General features: G+C 40.2%; 1 protein-coding gene across 2 annotated transcripts in view; it reads right to left on the bottom strand.

Annotated features, from left to right (window-relative positions):
* Window positions 1–16,483, bottom strand: part of TRIM28 (tripartite motif containing 28) — a 29,231-nt gene extending 12,748 nt beyond the window's left edge. The window contains exons 1-6 of one of the 2 annotated variants that reach the window (XM_032234881.1): window positions 16,022–16,483; window positions 5,195–5,307; window positions 4,951–5,083; window positions 4,653–4,788; window positions 3,104–3,220; window positions 608–722 (exon numbers count right to left, since the gene is read on the bottom strand). In XM_032234881.1, the coding sequence (XP_032090772.1) occupies window positions 608–722; window positions 3,104–3,220; window positions 4,653–4,788; window positions 4,951–5,083; window positions 5,195–5,307; window positions 16,022–16,277 (870 nt within the window). In that variant the 5' untranslated portion in view covers window positions 16,278–16,483. The remainder of the gene's footprint in view (window positions 1–607; window positions 723–3,103; window positions 3,221–4,652; window positions 4,789–4,950; window positions 5,084–5,194; window positions 5,308–16,021) is intronic. The other variant, XM_032234882.1, reaches the window with a different exon arrangement.
* Between the last annotated feature and the right edge of the window lie 984 nt (window positions 16,484–17,467).

Below are 17,467 nucleotides of genomic sequence, written 5' to 3'. Positions count from 1 at the left end.
GCAGCAAGGCAAAGAAAGGAATTTGGAATGTAGCTTTTTAAAAAAATACTAAAAACAATTGAAAAAAAATGACAAACTGATATAAACAACTACTGAAATTTAACATATAAATATATAAGTAAGAGTGCTTGATGGAAAAAAAATGAAGGAATGATTGAACTTCTTTTACATTTTAAAAGTACTTTTACATTACTTCTTGCATTTGAGCCCCGGTGGTGGAGTGGTTAGAGTATAGTACTACTTACTGCAGGCTACTCCTGCTGACTGCCGATTTGGCAAATCTCAACAGGCTCAAGGTTGACTCAGTCTTCCATCCTTCGGAGGTGGGTAAAATGACCCAAATTGTTGGGGGTAATATGCTGACTCTGCAAACTGCTTAGAGAGGGCTATATAGTGGTCTATAAGCCTAAGTGCTATTGCTATTTCTATTTTTTATCTATTTTTGTACAATCCTTATGCAGTAATAAAACTAATCAAATACTTTGAAAGATAAAATGAGGACACTGACAAACAAATTTATAGGGTGGCCTAGTGTATCCTGCAACTATAGAGGTTTGTAGTTCAACATTACACACTGTACTTGCCAAAATTCTCATTCCTATCTTACCTGTGCTTCACTAACCAGCACCTTAGCACGTTTATTGAGCTCCTTCATAATTTGCAAGATAGACATCTTCACATCTACCTGCACACGTTTCTGCACATCTGCCACCTGCCGGATCCTGTTGAGGCATTAACATAGTTTTCTTACTCTACAATTACTTACAACTGGGGTATGCAAAAAAACAACAACCCCATTTTGTTCCTAACCCAAAATAAAGATGTTATTCTTGTTTCAGGTAGGCTACTGTTTGGAAGATGTTATTCCAGGTTACAGCAGAAATAAAAACATCTTTCTGTTCTACATAACCTACACACATGGGCCAATTTTCCCAGCATTTTTCTTTTCCTATCTTCCTTAATTTGCCAACACTACAGATAATCCTCGACTTACACAATCACAATTTGGACCACAATTTCCATTGCTAATGAAAGCTGCTGTTAAGTGAGACATGCCCAATTTTGACCTTTTTTCATTGGTTAAGCAAATCATAAAAGTTGTTAAGTAGATCACATGGTCGTTAAGTGAATACAGCTTTTCCCATTGACTTTGCTTGTTGGAAGCCAACTAGGAAGGTTTGCAACTAGTGATCAAGTGACACCTCTGCAATCACTGTAAATACATGCTAGTTGCCAAGTGCCCAAATTTTAATCATGTGACTCTGGAAATGCTACAATGGTTTTGAGTATGAGGACCATTCATTAATTCACTTTTTTCATTGCCACTGTAACTTCGAATGGCCACTAAAAGAATGGCTGCAAGTCAAGGACTACCTGTATTGTCTAAAACACTGCACATGTGTTGCACATCCCTACTTATCTTTAGTGACAATCTTTTGTAGAAAGATTGCAATTGCGGCCTTTCCTGGACCAGCTTACTCTGTTGTGAAAGCTTGGTTATAAGGAAGATTGGGATTATATTAAAACCCAGTCAATAATAAATTAAGCATTTTGAATAGTATCCATTCTACATATCCTACAATACCCCCAAAAGACATATAAAAGAGATGGGACTAAGATGACGTCAACCTTAAAGCCTTCTTGAAAACTTTTGTTTAAAAAAATTGCTTACTTACAAGCTTTAAATGAAAAATTAAAGGTTTGGTGAATTTGTCACAATTTCAAATCATCCTTAAGGCAACATCCAGATAAGAATAGTAGTTAAATCAGCCATGCAATTGAATTTGTTGTAAAGATTTGAAAGGCAAAGAGTTTCGCTTGAAAACCTGAGATTTGGTAGGGAAGGCTGAAAAGGGGCATTAATGAACAGGACACTCTTAGGAAAGTTGAATGAACATTGTGGAATAGAACCATCATGTGTAACTAGAAGACACATATTCCAATTTTCAGGGAAAATTACTGAACACATACTATGAAGATATCTTTAATGGAGACTTAAATTTTGGGGGAGTGAGAAGCAGCTGTTTAAAAAGATCCCATTTATAAATCTTAAAGAAAAGTGAAGATGATAGACCAGAAGTTGTTTTTATTATAAAGAATCAAACGATGGTATTTGATCCTGGACAGATCAAAGACAATGGCTGCAGTTAGTTTGAGAGATTACAGTCTGCTTGTGATCTTCCTGCAAGTAAAATATATTGTAATAACAGATTGTTAATGTATTGTTTGAAATTTTGCTTTGTTGTTGGGACTGCCTGTTGCCTGAATTTTTAGTTGGTCAAATTGATTAATTGATAATAGATTTCTATATTTATTATATGGCAATGTTATATACCAATTTAGCAAATATAGATGTAGACGTTCATAAATTGTGGGCCTGTTTTTCAAGAGAGGAAACAGTCTCTCTCTGTGTGTCTCTCTCTCAACTTTGGAAATAAACATAAAATTTATATATAAAACAGATCTTTTCTGGGAATATAAAGAGCCAAAATAGTGGAAGATGCCAAGTTACAGAAGACTGACACAAAGAATAGCAGCAGACATAGAATATAGCAATATTTTTCTTTCCAAATAGGAAGACGCTTTCTTGGATTTACATTTTTATTATAATTGATTTATTATTTTGTATAAATGGATATGTCACATTATACTGGTTTTAAAGAAGAGATATGCACCTCCTAAAACTTGTTCATGGCTTTATAATGCATCACAAGACAAATGTCAGCTGGATCTCCAGCAAAGGTTTCTTCTGCATAATAGCTATTGGCTACCATAATAATGGAGAGGGGGAGCTCAGGTATTTGAGATAGGGAAGTGAGGTGATGTAGTCCCATGAGAACTGAAAGGGAGGCTTGCACACATGAACTATGGTGCTGCTGAGTGGAGTTGTTTACGTTCCATCCATTAATGTCACTATTTTATCCTCAAACTTCCAGTTTTACAATGCTAGATGTTAAGACTCATAACTATGAAATGTTTTTCAATTTTATAGCCTAAACTCCTCAGGAATGCATCAGAAGGAGCTGTCTTTCTCTTTCCTCAAGGTTTAGACATGTCAATGGAAATACTTAAGGATCAGAGTTTCTTAGCAAAGGACACTTACGAGGTGCGCACTTCCTTGGTTGATTTCTGGAGATTAGCGTTTTTATCCCCAAGGCGCTTGACCAATGAAGCCAGCATCTTGCGCTGATTCTTGACTGCATCGTCCAAGAACTGGTACCTACAGAGATTATTAAAACATCTGTATCAAAATGGAGCATCAGCATACACACTATTTGTACACAGTTAGTTAAGCAATTGCAGGAGAAAGTTTCTTAACTTATTTGACATTACATGGACTTAATGTTAATTGACAGCAAACAAGACCACAATTGTCACCGTTAAATGACACGGTCATAAAGTGTGACATCATGTAATTGTGCCACTTAGCAATAGCAATTTCGCCAGTCATAACTGCCTCTGTTAAGTGAGGATCACATGGGCAGTTAAAGGAAGACCCTGTTCTGACCCAGCCTTAGCAGAAGCAACAGACTCCTTGTCATGAAAAATCCATCCTTATTTACCTCTTGTGAATTAATTGTATTCACCCACTGAAAAGTCCAGGAAATAATCCTTCAAGGAGCTAACTGCAGTTAACAGACCTTATCAGTTCCTTGCTATAATTGCAAGGTCTTGAGCTCCCAGCCCCAGCTGTTCTTCCTCCTCACTCATATCAGCCTCCAAAGGCAGCTGCCTCTTTGGTGGCTGGGAAATGTTGAATGGCCTTGGTTCTTATCTGTGTTTGACGCAGAGCATCCATCAGAGCCTTCCCCAAACTCTAGAACTGGCCCAAGCTCTTCCCCAATCTCCTCATCGTCAAAATCTGGGCCACAACAGACCCACATGACTGCAACAGCTTGACTTCCTGCTGGCTTCCCCATTGACTTTGCTTGTGAGGAGCCAGCAGGAAGCATCAGAAATCATGATCGTGACTGCTGCATCATTGTCACAGCTGGAAGTCCACGGACCTGTCATAAGTACAACTTGTTCAGTATTGGTGCAAGTCCAGTCACTGAACACTGAACCTGTATCGATAACTCATTTCAACCAAGGCCAGAGAAGGAAGAGTACTGCTAGACATAAAGCAGACAAATCTGCTGGACAGCACACACATTCAATTATCTTCTAACACGTTATATTGATTTTTTTAAAACCTTTTTCACAAAGTGGGAGAACTAAAAGCTGCTGAATACAGAAACAGTCTGGTGTTTTTTGTTTTTAAAAAAGCACATTTAAGAACATCTAATGGAAAGTACATATATGTGTTCCAAAAAAAATAAATAAAGGAGAAGCAAAGTTAGGATGGTCACTTGAAACTCTGTTACCCAGAAACTGTAGCATTTACAATGTCCTCAAACAGTACTTATCAATACTCAAATTAAAAATACTAAATCTATTAAAATCCCCATATTCTCATGCAGATATTACCGTTAAAAAAAATGTGTTGAGGAAAGTTCACCATAGGGCACAAAGACAGACAGACAGAAGTATCTAAGACCTGAGAGGGCTGCTAATTCCACTGGCCCAGGATAATGAACCCTACATTCCTAGGAAACTGCACAATCATCCAAAATTAACAGGAATATGATTATACAATCTATAGGAAAGCTTACTGGTGATCTTTGTGAGCATTCAGCTGACAGTCCCGGCATGTCAGGGTGTCACAGGTGTCACAGAAGAGAACAAGAGGCTCGAGTTTGTGGACAGAGCAGTAGATAGTCTTCTCCCTTGCCTGTGATTTGGAGGAGCCTCAAGAGAAACAGTAACAAAATGGTTACTTATGTGGACTAAGGGTTTATTATTTGTATGCCTTATCTGTTTAGCATATCCCCCAAGTCAATTTTATTATTATTTTTTATACCAGCCTCTGTGATTAGGATCATGAGGCCTTCTCTTTGTATTACTGCGTACCTGTGGATCGGACTGTATGGTCCTTAGTGTACTTCACTCTCTGATGGGCCTCCACACATGTCTCACACAGGGGCTCTTGGCACTCCACACAAAAGCTGGTGGCAGGGGCATTATCTTCACAGCTAGTGCAACACTAATAGGAAAAGGCTACTGATTAATCAATCAATCAATTAAAAAAAGGAGGTCTCATCCCCAGCTCTGGAGATGTGAAATAGGCAAGTCACATTCAGAAAGTAAACATTACCTGGTTAGCATCTCTAGCATCACCAAGAGCTTCAGTGTCACCATCCCTCAAAAAGTAATTCTCCACAATGTCTTTTAGATAACACTGATGCTTGCAAACTGGGCAGTCAACCACTGGGGGATAAAAAAGGAAATTTGAAATCTGCAGGTGTACAGAACAAAAGCAAACACTTCTTTCTTGATCAACAGTTTTTAACATATATAAGGTCAAGAAACTTAATATAAGGTTAAGAAACTTTGCCAAAATACTGCTCAATTTTTTCTTCTGTCATTTCTTCAGCTTTCGATAAATTTACTTATAAAAAGACTGAATAATATTGCCAATGATAACATTGTTACTTATACTTATGTTACACTCTTGCTAGAAATCTCCTCCTAAAGATATCTGCACCCAAAACCTGACTAAAAAGGGTTCAGATAATCAGTTTCCACCAGCATCTTCTGCAGTTGCAATGCCATCTCCTTCTCAATCATCTTTCCTAGAATGGGGTGATGGGAGCCTGGAAGAAAATTGTAGAATAGTAGGGTCTAGCAATGGTTTCTTGAGTAGGCATATGAAGCTCTGCTAACCAAGGCCTTGGCCAGAATACACCATCAGTATTAAGCATCAGGAGTGCCGTCCTCATGTGCAGCCCACTCTCTGGCTTCTGTTTGTATGCCTCCTGTCTATCACCATTTGGATGTACTATACTTTTCAGAGCATAAGACACTCTCCCCCACCCCGCCCCTAAAAGAAATGTTGGTGCGTCTTATACATAGAATATGGCCATTTTTGGCCTCAGCGACTTTTGACCACAACAGGACCCCTTCATCCATGGGTATCCCCCTCACTAGATTATCTCACAAAGGGCACTAACTCACTATTCAAATTATCACTGCAATAGCTACTGCCTTCCATACACACAATCTTCATCATTAGGAATATACACACATAACAGAAAAATATTCCAATAAAAGACAATTCTTCTCTTCTAAAATGAGCAAATTGGGATGTGGCAAATAAAATGAACTACAGTCACAGGATGGTTTTTAAACTGAACTGCTTCTTGTTGACAAAAGAATCCTTGCAAATAGTTTATTGCAACTGTGTTATGAGAAATCCTTTTTCTCTAACTTCTCAGGCGCCTTTTTATATAATCTTATCAAGTGAAAATATGATAACTTTCCAGTTATCACCATGTTTCCCGTACTTTTGGCCTTGAATTAGTAGAAACAGAACCAGATGTCTGGAAAGTTATCTTATTAGTCCGAAAAGCTAGTATTTCAGACAAAAAGGCTAATTAAATAAATAAAAGCAATAAAACAAACAATATTTTCACTTGATAAAATTATATTAAAATGTTCTTAACGCATATTCAGAGTCCAATATTTCTACTTTCTATCATCTGGCTTGCTTATCTGTTTATTAGCTTTCAGGCACCAGCGATTAACTCTTTCCATTCACCCCTCATTGGTACACCCTACTGACTTATCCAACAGTGTAGGCTCCAAAAAGCAAATGATTTTTTTTTCTCCCCTTCCACCTAGTTATTTCCTCATTCATTGCTATTACTTAGCATTCAAAGTATCTTCATCATGTCAGACACAGCAACTTGGATCTTACTCTTAGCCATTTTACAAAAGAAATGTTTAGAACAGGGCTTTTGTCATTTAAATTCAAAAGAAATCCTTTAAAGGTTTTTCAAAGGCAGTTATCAGGAAATAACTCATTTTCAAATTAAAGTATAGCACCATGAGAATCTGTGATATAGTGGCAATTTCCATGCCAGCCAATTTTATGTTTTAAATTTTGCTTAGAAAAAAAAAATGTTTGGATCACATTACCCACATTGTCTGGTGTTTTCTTATATAAATCTAATTAAAATCATTTGGAATTTATTGAGCATAAGAATTTGCTGCAATAATTTAAACTATCTTGTGATAACTTACCTCAAACTTTTTTTTACACACAAATAACATTTACACGCACATGCATGTACCATATTTTTTGGACTATAAGATGCACCAGAGTATAAGACATACCAAGATTTTGAAATAAATTTTAAAAAAAGGTTTTGCCCTCCTGGACCCCAGGAGCACTCTGCATCCTCCCAAACTCTCTGCACACCCCGTTTTTTAATGAAAAGGGGGCATGCAGAGTTTGAGAGGCCTGCAAAGTACTCCTGGGGACCGGGGAGAGCAAAGCTCCTGGGGGCTGAGGAAGGCAAAAAAATGCCATTTTTTGTAAAAATGACCCATTTTTTGCAAAAAAAAAAAAAAAAAAAAAAATGGGGCGTGCAGAGAGTTTGAGAGGCCTGAAAATGCTCCTGGGGGCCAGGGAGGACAAAAATGCAATGTGCGGGGGATTTGAGAGAGCAAAAATGGGGTAGGCAAAGGGTGTGAGAGGTGTAGTGTGTTCCTGAAGGCTGCAGAGGGCAAAAAATGGCCCCATTATTTGCTTCTTTTTGCCCTCCTCAGCTCCCAGGAGCACTTTGCAGGCCTTTTGCAAAAAATGGGATGCACGGGGCAGGGTTTCGGGAGGCCAAAAATGCTAGATTCTGTGTATAAGACATACCCAGATTTTCACCCTCTTTTTTTGGGAGGAAAAGGTGCGTCTTATACTCCAAAAAATACGGTACATGCGTCTCAGTTTCATCTCACTGTAAAATGTGGTTTCTTGCTCAAGACATCTTGCTCTGCATCCTCCTTGAAATTAGAAGTGGCCCCAACCTAAATGATGGCCTCCTATCCCCCAAAGGGATTATGGGGCAGAATTCAGCAATGCAAAAAGCTGCATTTTCAATGGAACCAAGAAAATGAAGTCTGACAAGGTGTGTATGCATGTAATCATGTATACATGATTTTGTGAGTGTGCGTGTATATGAATTCAGCAACGCAAAAAGCTGCATTTTTGGATAGGTGAATCAAGAAAACAAACCCTGATAGGGTATGTATGTCCCAGAATTAAACTTTTAATAGGATAGGATAACCTCAGAATTAAACTTTATGTAGCACTACCCCACAGAATTCATCTGGAATAATTGGGACAATGTTATCTATCATAGAAATGTTTTAAAGACTTGGGGGGGGGACAGGGGCAGGACACGACACTGAGAAACAGGATTTCCAGTATCAGAAAAACTATCTAGAGGCAGAAGGAGCCCTACAGATGTCTTATACACCCAAATAATGCACCAGACTAGACTAGCTAATAGATAGTAAGAAGCAGCTTCATAAAATCAATGTAAGCAAGACAGACATTATCCTTAGAAAGCAACCAAGATTTGCTATTTAGCAAAACTGTACGGGGTTAAGTATCTTAGAATATGGTTGAAATGGTTAAAATCATGTTAGGATTGTTAAGATGTTAAAAGTACAAACTGTTTTACCTGGGAGCAAGCAACTTTGGTTTAACACTTTCTCTCACCTGCCTTATTCAGTTACACGCATTGCTCTTGTTTGAAGCATATGAGCACAAAGGTTTTGCATGTGGCTGAGTTTACGGTTCTGGGGCAAATCTATCTACATCAAAATGTACTTCTGATCTAGGAACAAAATTCTGAATCTTCCAGGAAAGAATAGAAAAACAGCTGCAGGTAGTATAAGTAAATATGCAAATTACTTTAACTGCAGCTTATTTTGCTCTCTTTTTCATCTATACATACTTTAGTTGAATATTATCACAAAAATGCTTAATTGCTTGTCAGTCAAGTTTCTACCAATTTGAATTGTTTCCCAATCAAAAGACATTCAGTTAGCATAATATGAGAAAATAAAATTTCCTGATATGTTTACATCAGGAATTTATGTGTTTATTATTTCTGGAGACAGGGAAAAAAAGGTTTAGTCTTAGCCGGTTGGGAGGAGAGAAGGCTAACTATGCATCTTATCTTCTAGAGACATCATCCCAGGGACAAAGCGCTGGAAGCGGAATGCAAAGGGCCTTGAGGAGATAGTTCCCAAAACAAATTCTATTGGACAATAAGGGCTTTGCCGGGGGGGGGGGGGAGGGGGGAGGAGGAAGGACTAGAGAAGAACTGAATGGGGAAAGTTAACTGAAAGTTTGGTGCGAATTTCAGTTCTAACTCTGCTATACTGTAATCCACTTTCAGTACCATTTCTCATTATTGGCAGCTTGAACACCTGTAGACTTCAACTCCCAAAATTTTCCAGCCAGCTTGCTGTCAGGAATTGTGGGAGTTGAAGTTCACATATCTTTAAGTGGACAAAATTGATAAAACTCAATTCTGCAAAATCCCAATAGAAAAATAGTTAAGACTTCTCTTATTACCTCTTCAAAATAGCAACCTGCAATGAGAAAATGGGTTTTTTTTCTCATGCCATGCACAATAGGAAATGGATACTTTTTAAAATAAAATCTATTCAAATCTATAGTCTAGCCTGAAGTTCTGAGATTTATCAAAACATACAGTCCCTGACAGGAGGAAGCTATTGATCTGAAAAAGGACATATTGTACATTTCTTGCCTTGTTATCTCTGCTGTCAGATAACTGAGACTCTCATCAAAACTGTTGGAGAGTCTTCTTTAGACTTCTATGCTTCCCCTTTCCTTGCAATGTAGATAAGTTATATTTATGGGGATGCAATTAAAGGGCCAACACCAGCATTAGACCTGAAATTTTAAGAATTGGAGGTGGGGTGGGAGGAATAAACTGCATTGCTGTACTGCTTTTTTCCATTTATTGCTGCTTTCCACCTATCAGAACACACTAGTGTGATCTGGTCTGCTACAGAAGTGCTCTGGACAAATGAACATGTGTTCTTTAAAATCTTAGCCCTCTAACTGTGCCAGATATATATTCATTCATTCATTTGGGGAGGGGGGAAATTATTGGAAGTTTTGAGAACCAGTCAGAACCGCTACCATTCGCCAGCTGCATCTTATCTTCTAGAGACATCATCCCAAGGACAAAGCGCTGGAAGCGGAATGCAAAGGGCCTTGAGGAGATAGTTCCCAAAACAAATTCTATTGGACAATAAGGGCTTTGCCGGGGGAGGACTAGAGAAGAACTGAATGGGGAAAGTTAACTGGGAAAGTTTGGTGCAAATTTCATTTCTAACTCTTCTATACTGTAATCCACTTGGCCTTTACTAAAGCAAACTCTTCACACCAAATGAAGTAGAGGATCGTTCTTACTTAGGGGACCAAGTTGGGGCAGGACAGGCAAAGAGTTTGGTCTAGTGGTTAAGGGAACCAGCTACAAAGTGGGAGACTCAAATCCTGCCTTAGGCATGAAAGCAGCTGGGCGATTTTGGGCGAGTCAGTCTCTCAGTCCAACCCCCTCCCCTATTGTAGGGAAAATAGGAGAAATGTGTGTTGGATATATTCCCCCACATTGAGTTACTTATGAAAATAAAGGCAAGATATAATATTTTTTTAATTCCACCTTTCGTTTATACAAATAACTCAAGGCAGTGAACATGCTAACAAGTCCTTCTCCTTTCCCCCCCCCCCCCCACAACTACTACTCTGTAGGTGAGGTGAGTTTTGCAGAGAGAGCAATTGGTGCAAAGTCACTAGTCAGTTTTCATGTCTAAGGTGGGACTAAACTGTTTCCTGGTTTCTAGTCCAATCCCTTAACCACTAGACAGGCAGTCAGCAACCTCAAACACTCAAGAGTCTCCTTTGAGACCCTAAATGGAAGGCCCCCCCCCCCATTTAGTTCTGGAGCTGACTAGAAGTTCACTTTCCCCACCAGTCTCCTTCTAGCACGGCATCCTTTTTCCTCTACCTGTTCTAACCAAAAGCCCTATTAATTGTGAAGCAGACATGCGACAAGCAGCTGCAGCAGAGGGACGAAAAGGCCACATGCAGCTCCAGAGCTGCGGGTTGCTGACCCCTGCACTAGACCAAACTATTCTGAAGAGCTTTTGGGGTGTCGATTTTTTCAGTCAAGCAGCATTTCAGCCAAGACTTAAACAAATACATCCTGTTTCTCCTCCACTCTCCTGCTGCCTTTCGACCTCTTTTTGTGATGAGGCAACAAAACAGCAAATTGATTTCTGAGTAGCTGTTCAAGCATTTCTAAGTTAACTATTTTTTTGCCTGCAGTGTAATAGCTATTGCCTATACAGTTAATAGCTATTTGTAAACCCATCCCCACCTCCATTCTCTTAAGAATTAAGCAATACATTAATTATGCTTGACAGGCACTTTGGGCTAGCAGGACTTTTGTTATTTAATTTTCCTTTTGAAAATGATCTGACAATGGTTTATCTTCCCACATGTTGCTTGGTCATTTCCTTTTTTCAGTAGCCTTCTGAAATCCTTCAGCAATTAGCCTGACTTTGGAACAAGTTTGCCTTCAGCAGTTAAAGCTATTAATCCATTATGATTTGCCAGCCACCACTTCCTTCTTTCCAAAAGCCCCAAACAGCTCAGCCAACTCTTATCTTCCTGCCAGCACATCATCCCCCGTTTCTCTTTGTCTTTACTCTTATCCCCCCAAAAAATTGTGTGGTGAAAAGGTTTTTATCTATTATTCTCCCAGCCTGTCTCCAACATGTTCTTATCAAAATTAACCAAACAATACAGTGCATATCTTGGTGAAGGTATGGTAGGATTGCAGTTTTCAGCTGCTGCATTTATCTTTCTTACACAAACACACACAAAGTTCAAAAGAATAAAAGAATAACAAGATCTTGCCTGTTGCGACTACAAAACGAGGATTTTCCCCCCTCAATTCTGCTACTATCCAAAATATTAAAGTTACACAAAAATATTGGCTGTGGAATTTACTCTAGTTTTACATACACACCCCTTAAAGCCCTTACTCAATTGCAATAACCTCCACCATCTTAATAATCATATATGTTGGCCAGCCAATTCAATGACTCTTAGAGGACTGTTTAGTATATTACTTCTTCCGGTACAAACATGCCTTTGCTGACCTAGATGAAAGAGAAAGAACAGATTCATAACATGTCATATTTTAAATGTGCCTGATGTAAGCTATGGAATCTGGAATATATATTATAAGTGGGATGGGAATCAGAAAACTGAACAAGCTCAGCTCAAAGCCAGCAACACATCAGACTGGCTTCTGTATTGCTCAACTCCTTCTAAAAGCCAAAAATGTGTAATCTAAGAAATGCTACAGAATTTCAGATTGCTAATTAAAATAATTCTAATATGATCATTCAGGAGTTGTAACCAGTGCATGTTTATTGGGCAGATTCACTACTGTCGTATCATATCACCAGGACTTCATTGGTTATCAGTGATTTCAAATGCAGTTCTAAGTAATTGTATAAAGCTCTATATGGCTCTGTGGCAGTAATCTAGGAAATTATCTTGTCACAGGCAGAGACTGCCCTGCCTATCTTTTTCTCTTGTATAAATTATTCAAACAGAACATTCTTTACTTGCATTTTGACATTTTAAGGTATATTAGATAAGATTTATTTCACCTCAGTCCACTGCATGAATATACCAGGGCAAGCCTCTGAATATGGGAATTGCATCCTTTCTTTCCTTCATGGATTTTGAACTCCTTTATTTACTTGGAAAACTAGCATCCAGCCATTATAATATCTGCAGTGTGCGCAATTTTAACAGATTAACAGAGTTGGAAGGACCTTGTGGGTCATCTAGTCCAACCCCCTGCTCAAGCAGGAGTCATTACACTATTTCTGACAAATGGCAGTCCAATCTCTTCTTGAAAGTCTCAAGTGATGAAGCTCCCACAACTTCCAAAGGCAAGCTGTTCCATTGGTGGATTGTTCTGTAAGAAAGTTCCTCCTTGTTTCTAGGCTGAATCTCTCTGGCCAGTTTCCATCCATTATTCCTTCTCTGGCCTTTAGGTGCTTTGAAAAATAGCTTAACCTTCTCTCTGTGGCTGCCTTTCAAATATTGGAACAATGCTATCATGTCTCTCCTGGTCCTTCTCTTCACTAGACTAGCCATGCCCAGTTCCTGTAACAGTTCATGTTTTAGTTTCTAGTCCCCTAATCATCCTGGTTGCTCTTGTCTGCACTTTTTCTAGAGTCTCAACATCTTTTTAATAGTCTGACCAAAACTGGATGCAGTACTCTAGGTGTGGTCTTATCAGAGCTATATAGAGTGGTATTAGTACTTCACTTGATCTTGATTGTATTCCTCTATTAATGCAATTTAAGACTGCATTGACTTTTTTGGCTGCGGCTACACACTGCTGGTTCATATTTAGCTGGTTGTCCACTAAAAATCCAAGATCCCTGAGTTTTTGCTATTAAATGTGGTTTCACCCAGTTTATATAAAAACCAAAACTTTTGGTTTTCCTTACCTAAGTGTAGGGCTTCACTTTTCTCTACAATGAATTTCATTTTGTTAGATAGGGCTCAGTATTCAGGTCTGTCAAGATCCATTTGGATCTTGAGCCTATCTTCTTGAGTGTTAGCTATTCCTGCCAGCTTAGTATCATCTATAAATGTGGTAAGTTCCCCTTCTATTTCCTTATCTAAGTCATTTATGAAGATATTGAAGAGTACTGGGCCTAAGTCAGAACCTTGTGGTATCCCACTACTTGCTTCTCTCCATGTAGACTTAGACCCATTAAGGACTACACGTTGCGTACGGTTTGTCAGCCAGTTGCAAATCCATCTGGTGGTGAAGGTATTTCCCAGAAAAAGAGAGAACAGTACAGCATGCTTGCCTCATTTGAACAGTCCACCCACCAGTTTTCTTTCCATCCAAGTAAGGGCTTTAATATTTTATATTTTCACTGCACATAAAGAGGATATTTGTGACCCAAAGACTTCATTTAGCGCTATACATAGTCCTCAACTTATAACAATTGAGCCCAAAATTTGTAAAGTGAGAAATTTGTAACGTGAGTTTTGCCCCATTTTACTATTTTTCTTACCATATTTGTTAAGTGAATTGGCTGTAAAGTGAATCTGATTTCTCCATTGACTTTAGGTCGCAAAATAGGATCACATGACTCCAGGACACTGCAACCATCATAACTGAGTCAGTTGTTGAGCATCTGTATGTGAATCACGACTGTGGGGATGTTACAGGGGTCATAAGTGTGAAAACTTTTTTCAGTTTTATGAAGTATATCTTTACCTTTATATCCTATAGCATTGTTTACTTGACTGCAATATGCAAAACAGGAGTTCCTGTTATTTATACCAGATTCAATCATCTCTCCAGAAAGTAGTTTTGCCCAGAAAATAGTCAAGCTTTTAATTGAACAACTAAACAAGAACTAGATATGACAGGATGTCTCTCTTCTTTCTGGGAGTTAATCTGATCCTGAAACCACTTTTTTATTATGCATCATTTTAACTTGGGAGATGCTCAAATGAGAGCTGGAAGGATGAACAAACCAGCTCAGAGAAATCTAGCAGAATTCTGAATCAGGAAAAAAAATTCCTGCCCTTATATTTTAAATGATAAGGTGGTTTTTCCATTACCTGATGATGTGCTGAAAAGAGATAGCAGCTAAAGTAGGAAGAAAACCAAAAGAAATAATCTTGCATAGAAGGAATGGTACAACAAAAATCAGGATACAATTAAGCAACTTTTCAAAAGGGAGGCAGAAGGAAGACAGGATTGGTAAACAGGAGAACGAATATTGAGGCACTATGCTGGATAACACTGTAGCATGAAACAACCCAATCTTTTGTCAACTAAAGATAGGGTTTTTTTGGGGGGGAGGGGGCGATCTTGATTTTTTTCCCCAGACAATACAGGAGATGAAAATCAGGAAAGAACTGAAAAGAAAACAATCATTTATTCATTCTTTAAAATGCCAGTATTTCTGGTTAGGCAGGCATACAAAATGTCCAATATTCTCCATCGTTTATATATATATATATGTAATCTAAGATGCGATTTTGCAAGCAATATAAATTTGAGGGTGCGTGTATGTGGTGGCATCCCCCCCCCCAAATACAATGAATTAACCTAAAACACGGTTTTGCGATTTTACATCCCGCGTGTCTTGAGAATACAACTAGGTGGCACAGGATTAAGAAAGCTATTTCCTTCCTAAAATGAACTGCCGCGGACCCTTCCAGAGGCTTTCGCCCAGTTGATAAAAGCAGCCAGTAATTAAAAAATATGGAGGGGGGGGGCTGTTGCCTGCCCCCCCTTCACCCATCCCCTCTCGGGCTCCACTTCTCGCGATAGGAGCTCCAGGGCTGAACAAACTCGACTCGTCGGAATGCGCATGGCCACGCCTCTCTGGCTGCATCCCCCGCCGCCATACATCCGTCCTTCCCGCGGGGAAGCAAAAATCATTTCTAACCCCCACCCCTGCTTAAGCAAAAAAAAGCTGATGCAATCTGTCCCTCCCCCACACCCCCGGCAACAAGTTCTCTGGCTAAGAAAGGAATCCCAAGGCGCCCAACTGAAAGAAAGAGCCAAGGACGGAACCCATCCATCCCCCGCCTCGTGTCTGCTTTCTCTCCCCCACCCCCACAGCCACCCACCATCTCCCGCCTTCATTCACCGCCCCTTTCCCCCTTCCTCCATTTTTTTTACACACCAATCTTACAGGCGTCCAAGGGACAAGTATGCAGGGGGCCTCCACCCCCACCTCTCCTCTCCCCCCCCGGGTAAACACACAAAATCACGTACGGCAGATTCCCTCCCTCTCTCCCTTTAGGCGCGGGAGCCAATCCGCGGGCAAGAAGCGCTTCCAAGTCCATCCAGAGAAAAAATCTCCGGTGCTGCAAATCCGCAGCGGGGAGAACGGGGGAATAATAAAAGCTCCCAGCAAAAACATGTTTGCCCATTGCAGAACCTTTCCCCGTCTTTCTCCCTTTGCATTTCCTCCACCTCGGGTAGGAAAAAGAGTTCCCGGGCTCTCCCCTCCTGCTTCCCAGGTCTATTCTTACCTTGCCCGTCCTTGTTGTTGCCACCCGAGACGGCCTCGACTTTGATGCACTCCTTGCAGACGGTGTGGAGGCAAGGAAGGAGCCGTGGATCGCGCTCGGAGCGGAGCCGCTCTCGGCACACGCCGCATTTTTCCAGCAAGTCGATGCCTTCCACGTTGAGCGGAGCAGAAGAGGAGGAGCGTTGCTTGTCCCCGGCGACACCGCCTCCGCCGGCTTCCGCTGGAGCAGAGACCGTTGCAGTCCCAGAGGCCGACATCGCCGTCCCGGAGCTGCTGTCTGCTTCTGCGGTTTGCTTCTACTGATTATTGCCGGCACCAAGCCGAAAAGCCGCGAAAACGTAGGCGCGTGCAGGACTTGGACCTCGCGAGCCTTGGAGCCGCTGGGACCTGGAAGGCGCTGCACGCGAGTTCGCTAGACAACGAAAACAGCGCGCGCAGCTCACCGTCACAGAGGGAGGCCTGATTGTGACTGCTCGCTCGCTCCAGTGCCCCTCCTCCTTATGCCCCACCCACTTCGCCGACTGAACCACGGGTAATTTAAGGCGGGGGGAGGGAGGGAGGGCGGCGTGGATTTGGGACAAGTTGTTTAAAGGGGGGGAGGTTTCTTCTTTTTTTTACTGTTCTCCGCCCAATTGGACCGTATCTTCAGAAAGGGTGTTGCGTTACAGATAGACGTTTAACCCAACCAATAGTCAACGTTATTTTTTTTAAGGAAAGTTCAAATAAAGGAGAAAAAGGTATCTATCCAATGGGATTCTAGTAGATTTGTTTAGATTTTTATCGAGGAACAAATCAGAAACGGAAAAGGTCTAGGTTCGCCTTTTCGAAAAGGGGAGGATCAAACGAAAGAAGGTTAAGAGATTGAAACCATGGCAACCTGGAATTCATCCGGCTGAAATGGAGCGGGGTTTGGGATTGGCGGGAAAACAGCCAGTAACTGCCTCAAACTGAGAAGCTACCTGGAGGGTCGAGCCAATCATTGAAGTCCATCTGTGCGGCTGCCTAAGCGAATTCTTCTTAGCCTCCATGTTGGAAACCAAACTCCCCTTTTCTCAGGCAGTACAGTAAATGGCTGAAAAGGGTGAAGCTTTTAGGTTATTATACTGTTTCCTAGGTAACTGCAGATAGATTCTCAAGTGACACTAATATATGGAGAGGGAGAGAAATATAAGCAGAGGTTAGCTAGTTTTTGGAGCTAATTTTTTAAAATGATAGCTGAGTTTATAAATTATGAATAGCATTAGACAAAAAAAGCTAGAGTTCACACATTCAACTTAAATGATTATTTTGAATTCACGTAGTTGGGCTCACATATACACTGTAGTTTACAAACAGAACTAGTTTACTGTTGTGGTTAATCAGTAAGGTGACCAGATTTTAACATTGGTAAAGTGGGACACTATTGACCGGGGGAGGGGGGGCTTGATTAAAAATTTTCTATATGGTC

Source organism: Thamnophis elegans, chromosome Z (genome assembly GCF_009769535.1).
Source record: "Thamnophis elegans isolate rThaEle1 chromosome Z, rThaEle1.pri, whole genome shotgun sequence".
Taxonomy (NCBI): domain Eukaryota; kingdom Metazoa; phylum Chordata; class Lepidosauria; order Squamata; family Colubridae; genus Thamnophis; species Thamnophis elegans.
The sequence above is the reverse complement of the archived record's forward strand: the minus strand, read 5'-3'. Positions and strand labels throughout refer to the sequence as shown.